Consider the following 9,743-nt stretch of genomic DNA (forward strand, 5'->3'; position numbering starts at 1 on the left):
TGCATATTGCAGTAAATATGTGCCTTATAACACAATACCCATATAAGGAAACAGTCCAAACCAGTGACTGTCATTGCACACCACATACATGTATGTTTTATTGCAGATTATTTATGATTTCTTACTTGAATAGCAACATTACTATGTATATTTTTACATATGAAAAAAAACATGCCGTTATTTTTATATACAACTCACAAATCATTAGTGGCAAGTCTTGATGTTCAGTCTAAGCAGGCCCAACTTTGGAGACTTCAGTCACTGATTGTGTTGTTGAGGATTCCTCTCCACCTCCACCCATCCCCAGCATTGTCATTATGCATGAACGGAACTGCAAGGGACAAAACAAATCATCAAAGTAGTTAAAATGTACATCTGGTGTCTGTTATTATCATCATGTATGAAGATAACTGAGAAAAAAGCAAAATGTGCCATTAAAGGCACTGTGTTGCATTTTAATGTTACTTTAGAGCCCCCTAGTGGCTGTATCAAAAAAGGCACTGTGGCAGATACTGCAAACTGCACCAGATTTCAGTGGGATTGTCTAATTTTATCAAAAACTTTTGCTATCGGAATATTTCTAAGTGGATAATTAAATGATTTAATAACAGTTTTTTTTATATATAAAAATGTTGCAGTAGTGAGGTACTCCAATCAACACAATACAGCATTGACTCAAAACTTTTGCTAGCATGTAGTTTTGTAAGTTACTGTATGGTCTGTTAAAAACTAAGAGGACATAATGATTATGTAAGGTTAACAAAATGTTACACTCATGCACCTCAGACTGACATATAGACATTATTTTAGCACATTTTACAGCCCATGTACTTTTTTGCAACAAGGCAAAAAGTCCATCGCTTTTTGAATATTTTGTCCATCACAAAATTTAATAGACCTGTTTATTGAAGAAAATATAGATAACAGGGTTGTAGACTGCAGAGGCCTTTGAGAAGCAGGAAGGTATGGTCGCCAGTCTAAGATCGAATGGTTGCCCACGGTTATTCACAACCCAAAGAGCAAAGGAGGCATAAGGCAACCAGCACACCAGGAAGCCAATCACCATGAGGACCACCATCTTGGTCACCTCCTTCTCTGCTTTCTGGGTGGAGACAGACTCTACTTGGGCCTTTGCTGCCTGTTGAGGAAGAGAGGTGAGTTGGATCAAACACTGGCGCCGGTGTCATGCCAAAAAGTCATTGTCTGCCAAAAAGCATGTTTACTGGTATTTACGTCCACAACTTCGAAAACTGTGAAACTGGATGTATTGCCCTTTTAAAAAGGTATTTCAACAGGTAAAAAGTACTGGGTGGACTAATAATAATTAACATAATTAATTTATTCCTAGTCAAAAAGAACATTTCAGATATCCATAATGATATTCTTCCTATACACAATTGTTGTTTCAGAAATCCACAACGTTATTCTTCCTATAGGAAAAATGATGTCACTTTGTCATGTATATTGGGCTGGCTTTCAATTTCAGATATCCATCATTCTTCCTATTCAGAATGAACATCCTAGATATCTGCTATAGAATTCATTCATTTTCATTTTGGATATCTCAAATTAAAATTATGACTAGTAACAATTGGATTGTAGATATCTGAAATTGGAGTTCTTTCTAGTAAAAACTATATTGCAAATATCTAGAATATTGATTTTGGATAGGAATAATGACATTGTGGATATCTGAACAGTTTTTTTTAGGAAGAATTGAATTACAAATATCTGCAATAAATATCTAGTGAATTAAATGTTAAATCGGCCTCTCATACTTTTTAAGGATTTTAAAGATATCTTAAATTTAGTTTTGACTAGGAAAATCAAAGTTGTAGATATATAGAAAACCATATTTAGTAAGAATGTTATTGTGGATATATTTAATTAACATTCTGACTAGTGAGAATATAATTTTGACTAGAAGAAATGCTACTATGGATATCTATAATGTAGTAACAGATAGGAGTGTGGTTTGATTAAATTAATTAGCATTAAAAAGAGCTTGCCATACACTTGTGGGAACACACCTACTAGTGGGCGTGCGGTTCTTGTGCATAACTTTACTATGAAATTGAATCCTGCCTGGCACGACTGTTAGTTTTTACTAAGCCAGTAGTATCACCGGCAATTGCAGTGACTGCAAGTGTACAAGTGTTTTCTGAACCATGCCTATCAGCACCACGTCTTTGTTGATGGTACAGCATCACAAGGAATGTACATAGACATGTATTGACTCAGATTTACACATTCATAAAATAGGTCATTCGGATGATAACTTTTGGCTTTGATAAAATATAAGAAGATGCATTCAAATACATATGTTGCTCAATCTTGGGAAGTCACAAATTCTGTCTTTTCAAAAGCTTTTTAAGTGAACCATAATAACTACATTTGAGATTTATATTGTTTAATTTAGGGTGATTGTGATTTGCTTGCCTCACCATTTTCATCACAATGAGCAGCTGACCATAGCAGAAGATAATGGTGGTGAATGGAACAGCAAAGCAGAAGCCAAAGAGAAAGATCACGTAGGATTCATTGTTGTATTTGTTGTTTGTGGTGTACCAGTCTGGACCACAGGAGCACTGCAGGCCTTCTGGGATGTACCTGGAGAGATAATCACAAGAGCGTTGATGTACGTCCCAGCTTCTCAGTTTTGAGATGAGTTTCAGTTAGTTTCTTTTGCTTACCTGCTCCATCCGAACAGTGGAGGAAGTGAGGCAATCAGTGCAAACACCCAGGTAAATACACAGCAAGCGACAGCATGGTCAGGCTTGAAAATAAAGTTTCCAAGTGGCTTGCAGATGATAAGCCATCTTTCAAAAGCTACCACAGCAAGAGACCACAGGCTTACCATACCTGAAATGACAGAGACAGACAATTTAAAACCTTTTTTAAATCACTATAGATAAGTCCAGTAATAGCAAGCAAATCAAAATTTTAGATTAAATCTTACCGCCAAGTGTTACCATAAAACCTTCAATCTTGCATGCTAGTGCTCCAAAGATAAAGTATCGGAATGCAAATGAGCAGCAGGCAGTGAAGGAGCCCACAACGGACACAAGAAGGTTTGCCACGGCCAAGTTCACCAGGATGTAGTTAAGGTGGGACCGGAGCTTCTTGTATTGGAGGGTGCATCCAATGGTGAGGATGTTAATGCCAGTGCCAACCACGAATACAAAAAACATGAATCCTGCCATGGCGTAGAAGGTGATTGAGTTCCCCAAGTGGTCCTGAGGAACCAGGAAAGGACTGAGTGACGTGATGTTGTTGGTGTCCAGGGGGACAGGTATCCAGAAGTCCTCTGGCAGCTCCATGCCACGATTTGCGCTCATTTAGCCCTTTTTATATGACTATTAATCACAATCGTTATACCTCCTTGCTTATACTGTTGCTCTGCCTATATCATAAAGTAAGAATAAAGAATACACATTTTAAGAGGCAGACATAGTCGCTGTGTTGTCTGCGTTCTTAACCTCTCTTGTTAATCATTTGTGGAAGGGTCTCAAGATGCCACTCATCCCTATTAAAAGGTCAACTGATTATATAATTGACTGACTTGGAGTTGACATTTAAATGCCTGCCACACATGAAAACGTGTTGATGCTTATGTAACTGTTACTTAAGCAATAGATCCTTGTAAGAGGTTGTTGTTGTTTTTGGTATGTAAGACAATTATCTAAATTATGAATATGCATGCTGAAATTACACACATCCTGCTGTTAAGAACAACCCGGTACTGGGCTCAGAATAACAATTTCATGATTTTGTCCTTTGTAAAAAAACATTATCTACAGATATCTTAATCAAGGAACACACACACACACAAGCATATAAATGCATACACAGTGCACCTGTGTATCCGCATTAACGCTTGTTCTTAACATAAACAGATTAAACAGGTTAATCCCAGTCTTTTAAGGAAGAGCACAGCAGGTCTTTGCCAGCTAATCTGGTTTCCAGTAACATTAATTCTGATAATCTTTTGCGCTGTAGCCCTTTTTAATTCTTTCCTGATCTGGAAGGATGCGTAAGATGTAAAACACAGCATATATTTCAGAAGGGGCTCACTGTATAGTAACTCTTTCAATTCAACAACCCAATGCGGAGAAGGACATTATACATAATTTTGTCAGAGGAGGCAGTTATATAGTTACATATTACAGAGGTAAGAGGATTTATTGGAAATGAACAGATAAAAATGTTTGTGTAGGGAAATTCAAAGCAACATCATTAACAATAACAAAAAAAACATTACTGTCAACACATTGCAGTTTTGAATTTCTCAGTGAATGATGAGTTTCTTTAACAACACAGCCTCTCAGATGTGCTTTACAATACAATACCCAAATAAGGAAACTGTACACAGTCCAAACCAGTGCCTGTGTTGTTGACACCATTTATCTGCATGTATTTTTTTATTCATGTTTCAGTTCAGTCTAAGCAGGCCCAACTTTGGAGACTTCAGTTACTGATGATGTTGCCGACGACTCATCATCCTCACCTCCACCCATCCCCAGCATCTTCATCATGCATGAACGGAACTGAAATACATCAAAGGAAAAACACATTTAAAAACACAACTTAAAAACCATAACTGTAATGTGTTTTCAATCTGAAAGGTTTTCCAACAGACCTGTTTATTGAGGAGAATATAGATAACTGGGTTGTAGACTGCAGGGGACTTGGCGAAGATAGCCGGTATAGTAGCAAATCTCAGGTCAAAAGTCTGCCTGCGGTTGTTGACAACCCAAAAAGAAAAGGTGGTGTAAGGCAGTCAGCTCACCAAGAAGCCAAACACCATGACGACCACCATCCTGGTCACCTCCTTCTCTGCCTGATGGGTGGATGCAGATTAAGCTTGGGCCTTCGCTGCCTGTTGAGTGACAGAAGTGAGATGATTCTCATGACTTCTGGGTTCAGCATGTTCAGTGGTCCATGCACCAAATAGTTTCATCACACAGGAGATACAGTTAAGTTGAATTTAGTAGATTTTTGTAGAAATAGTTCATAACTTTTTGCAGCATTACGCAATCGTCAGCCCGAAAACTTTCTTTAAATCTGTTTTCTTTTATGCCTCACCATTTTCAGCGTAATGAGCAGCTGATCATAGCAGAAGACCATAAGGGCTAAGGGAAGAGAAAAGTGTAAGGTATATATATCTGTGTCACAAAGTTTGTCTTACCGCTCCAAGTTACCATAAAACCTTGCATGCTAGTGCTCCGAGGATAAAATACCTGCTTGCAAAGGAGCAGAGGCCAGTGAAAGAGCCCACACCAGACACAAGAAGATTTGCCACTGCCAAGTTCACCAGGATGTAGTCGAGATTAGACCGGAGCTTCTTGTATTGGAGGGTGCACGCAATTGTAAGCACATTGATGAAGGTGCCCAGGGTAAATATAACAAACATGTAGACGGCCATTGCATAGTAGGTCGCTTTGCTTCCTAAATGGTCGTGGCCGTAACACGGCCGTGCTTCATTTTGCCTTGAATGTAAAATAAGAAAAATAAAAATTTGCCTTTCATGTGATGGTCAGTTCAGCGTCTCCTGCACTATGGCTATGGCAGTCCATTGCAGTGGACTCAGTTATAGGGCTGTCTGACGGAACATTTGAACAATTGAATAATTGAATAATTGAATAATTAAGTAATTAAATAATTAAATTTATTAATTGATTGCATTGAGTCAATATATAGAACCCCCAAGCATTAGAGCACCACAGGAAGCAATGCAACATACATGCTGCACGGAACCAAGCCAGAAGCCAATGCAAGATTTCAGGATCAATCATCTCCTGTAATCTCATTACACTTTTTTAGACACTATTTCAGTTCAAAAGCAATGATAAATAGGCACTGAGGAACACACATTAATGCTAGATCATATTGACATGTCTGCACCCATAAGTAAACTGGATGGAAGAACATTGTTTTGGAAGCCAATCCAGTCACCAGCGCTATTACGACTGCTAATCACATTCAATCTGTCCTTGGATAACCTGCTTTCTGTTAGTATTAGAATTGATGATCTCCACCTTTGTTATCGTATCAGGATCAAGAAAGGATTACCTCGTGTTAAGCATGGATCTCAGCACAAAGCAGAGCATAGGCCATCCAGCTTTCCACATCAGAATCAGACATTGTAAGACTAAGATTAATTTATTTGTCATAGTTCCTTGTGTACTTACATACATAAAGAAAATGAAAAGACTGTTCTCCACCAGCCACTTGCAGTGCAACAGGAAAAAGCACCAATCATACAGACGTACGTAAGAATACATACGTAGACTTAAGTATAAAAAAAACAGATAAAAAAACATTTAAAAACAAACATTTAAAAACATTCTAGTGTTTGAGATAAACCTTTAAGAATTTTCTGTTAACATCTGCTTGTTATTATGGAAATGGAGCCAATGGACCATAACCCTGCATTTCCTGTCTTTAAGGCTATGAAGGGTTCTACAGTTTCTATTGGATACAAACAATATTTTTACAGCCGCTAACATAGTGAACAGCAAATACTGGTTTATGCAGCTCTATCTAAAGGCCAATCCGTACCAAATATCTAAATCAGACAGGAAAACAAAAGGTGTACAAGGAATTTCCCAAATTGCCTGCTTTATTTTGAAAGACGGTTGTAATATAGGACTGAAACAGGAAGGTGCAAAGGAGATGTACTAAAATGTTCTGCTGTGATGGGATTAGTTATAAGGTTGAAAAATAGACCAAGATAAACCATGAATGTATCATAAATAGGTTAATCAATATATGTGTGCTTAAGTATCATTAGTGGTATTATTCTTAATGATCTTAACAATCATTAATATTAGTTTTATTGTAGTTATTGTTATTGTTGTTAGTTCATTCTTTGTCTTTCTGTCTCATTCTCTAGAGATGGAAAAAAAACCTCAGGCATTAAAATAGTAATACAGTAGGCTTAAAAGAGCATTAGGAGGGGAGTTTGTTCTTTCATCATAAACACTCATTGTCATTTACTTTATGTGGTATACCGCTGAGATTCTTCTTACATAATCACAATGCCACGACCGCATGTGCAGCCTCCACAATGACATCAGTCACTACCACTACAAAGGTAAGTAGCTTATAGTTTTGCAGGATTTGGCAGAAAAAATGATTAATCGATACTTGTTATTGTTTCAGCCATGCTGGAATTGTGGAATTTTGCTTGTAGAACTTTTTTTAACTTTTTTTTCCCCTTACATTTAAGTATAATGTATGCATTGTAGTTGAATTACTTATTTGAAAGACAACCATGAAATATGTATTTTTTTCAAGAATTTTCATTTTGTTGTACTTGTTGACACAGATCTGTATTCACAAGTGGACGGGAAACAGTTGTTTTTTGAAGAATTGTGTTCAGGATATGATGTTATGACTTCTGTATAATAACGATTGTTGAGACTTCTGATTTTACGGCAGTGGTTGTCTTGTGTGCTTTAATTTGTGACAAATCCCTTATAACGTTTAACAATATGGCCACGAATTGTAGGTTAACTGATGTGTGACAATAGCACACAAAAAAATATTCTTTCAAAAAGGCTGGCACACTGATCTGCTGTGATGCTTATGTTGGTTGAAATCCCACATACACCTCCTTAATAACCTCCAACTCCTGCTGCCATAATTGATCCATGTCAGCTGTGAGGCTTTACATCATGATCTTTTAAGGCTTTCAAAGTGCAGTTCTTCAGCCGTTTCCTAAGACTCTTATCGAGAGTAAACCATTACCGGCAGCTGAGAACAGTATGGAAGGTCAAGGTGTTTGTCTAAGCTCCACTGACCCATTTAACCTGCTGCTGTGCTCACTTTCTCTGGGTAAAACCCACACATGTATGAATGCTGACTGATTATCTGACAATGAAAAGGAATAGAATGTAAGAACAGGCAAAAATCATTTGCTCAATTGAAATCCTAGTAGCTTCAGTATAATATCGATGAGCTGCATTGCTGTAAATTAAATTGATGGAATGTATATTTCTTGCTTTTGTGGCCCAAACTGATTAAATAAATAGCTAAGTGGAAAAGGCTAAAATTGAAAAGGGGACATCACCTCAGATCAATCATAATGACCATGACTAAGCCTAATAATATTTGGAGTCGAAGGTTTAAACTGTAAAAACTGCTCATTTTGCTAAAAGGTAAATATAGACTATTTTTATGGAAATTTTAATTGAAGTTTAGATATTTCCACTATTTCTTTCTACAAATTCAATTTAGTTTGTATTTCTTGGAGTCAGTATCTTAATGGTGTGCCTAATAAGTTATTTGTTTGCAACTGCATTTTGCTGTCTTTGTACTTGTACACTGCACAATGACAATAAAGTTGAGTCTAATCTAATCTAATTTTCACGACATCAGAATAAATCCTTTTCAGGAAAGGAACAAAGGAAAGAAGATAGATTTTTAATAGATTTTATTTGAAAGGATTACACTCCATAGAACTACATGTCACAAAGGTTTGCCTTTCAATTAAGCTCTGAACTGAGCCGCTGCATTAGTGCTAACCATGAAGCTTCGTAGAGGAGACATCGTGAACAGCACACTGTGTGTTAACAAAGAGTGATGTACAAAATCAACATATTATGTTGTAGATATACGTTAAAAAAGCACAAAATTGTTTACATTGTTAGTATAACATAACACAATGTGCAAAGAAGAAAAAATTATGTGAACATTTTCTTCACTTATGGTTAGAAGGTGCAGTGAGTGGCTGCACTGTTAACATAATAAAATTAATGAAAGGTAATTTGTACCTTTTTATCTTTAAGTTATTATATAATCAGCTTTGGTATTGCATTATTCATTACTGCTTCATAATGAATCTAAAATAACCCAATTTAAAGGCCTAGCACACCCACACAGGTCATTTTGATTGACGTGTGATTAGACCTCATCTCAGGCTACGCTTGATTGACATCTCTCTAACTCTCCCATTAGCTTGGTTGCACCTTAGAAATTACAGTTATCATTCTTGGGAGTAGTGATCTCATGTAATTCCCAGCATAGCTCAGCCCATATTCAACCTGAGCAATCCTGTGTGGGTGTGCAGGGCCTTTAAGTTCTTAATATGTTATATGTACTCGATGACTTGTATATGAAAATGCAAGTTTTTTTTTCTATTCCAGTACAAGGACTGCATCTGATCATTAATAAAATATGTAAATCATTAGAAACACAACCCCCCTTTTTTCCCCCTGTGTTTTATTCATACATAATGTATTGACTTTAAGCTGCAGACCACATCCAAAACAATTACAACACAAGTATGCTTGGCTATCTAATAATGTTTTGCAAAAAAAGGAAAACATTGTCTTTCAAAAAAATAATGAAACATTCGAATGAGACAGACTGTGATGTATACTGCAAACATATTCATTTCATTTACAATGATTAGATGTTTTTTTCCTATTCACATAGAAGCAATAAAAGTATAGTTTTTTTTATATCAGTGGAAACATTCTTTGCTCTTCTTTAGACAAAGGTCAGAGGTCAGGTTGTATTCAGCTACTCGGAAGCTGACAGGTCTTCAGTGTCTGGCACATGGGAAATTTTGAGCCATTACATATGCCTCAGAAATAAAAATAAAAAAAAATAATAAAAAAAATGATGGTGTAGTAAATACGCAGGCTATAACAATATTTCATAATGATCAAATGGGAATCCACCTTCAATGAAAACTCTAAAATATATGTAGGGCTCTAAAACCAATGGTATGCATT

General features: G+C 36.6%; 1 protein-coding gene and 1 pseudogene across 1 annotated transcript; both read right to left on the bottom strand.

Annotated features, from left to right (window-relative positions):
• Nucleotides 1-229: 229 nt before the first annotated feature.
• LOC144516488 (blue-sensitive opsin-like) lies at nt 230-3,338 on the bottom strand. Its single transcript, XM_078247819.1, has 5 exons — nt 2,960-3,338; nt 2,694-2,862; nt 2,445-2,610; nt 899-1,138; nt 230-331 (listed from the first exon to the last, which is right to left on the bottom strand). The coding sequence occupies exons 1-5, from the start codon at nt 3,336-3,338 to the stop codon at nt 230-232; spliced, it is 1,056 nt and encodes a 351-aa protein (XP_078103945.1).
• A 1,104-nt stretch (nt 3,339-4,442) lies between these two features.
• Nucleotides 4,443-5,425, bottom strand: LOC144517449 (blue-sensitive opsin-like; annotated as a pseudogene).
• Between the last annotated feature and the right edge of the window lie 4,318 nt (nt 5,426-9,743).

This window comes from Sander vitreus, chromosome 4 (assembly GCF_031162955.1).
Source record: "Sander vitreus isolate 19-12246 chromosome 4, sanVit1, whole genome shotgun sequence".
In the NCBI taxonomy this organism is placed as follows: Eukaryota; Metazoa; Chordata; class Actinopteri; order Perciformes; family Percidae; genus Sander; species Sander vitreus.

What these genes read in the sequence shown, in the direction of transcription:
- LOC144516488 (XM_078247819.1), bottom strand. Translation starts at nt 3,338, where the DNA reads ATGAGCGCAAATCGTGGCATGGAGCTGCCAGAGGACTTCTGGATACCT. An exon ending in TTTTATGGTAACACTTGGCG is followed by an intron (nt 2,863 to 2,959) that starts GTAAGATTTAAT and finishes CTGTCATTTCAG; the next exon opens with GTATGGTAAGCCTGTGGTCT. An exon ending in TGCTCATTGTGATGAAAATG is followed by an intron (nt 1,139 to 2,444) that starts GTGAGGCAAGCA and finishes CTTCCTCAACAG; the next exon opens with GCAGCAAAGGCCCAAGTAGA.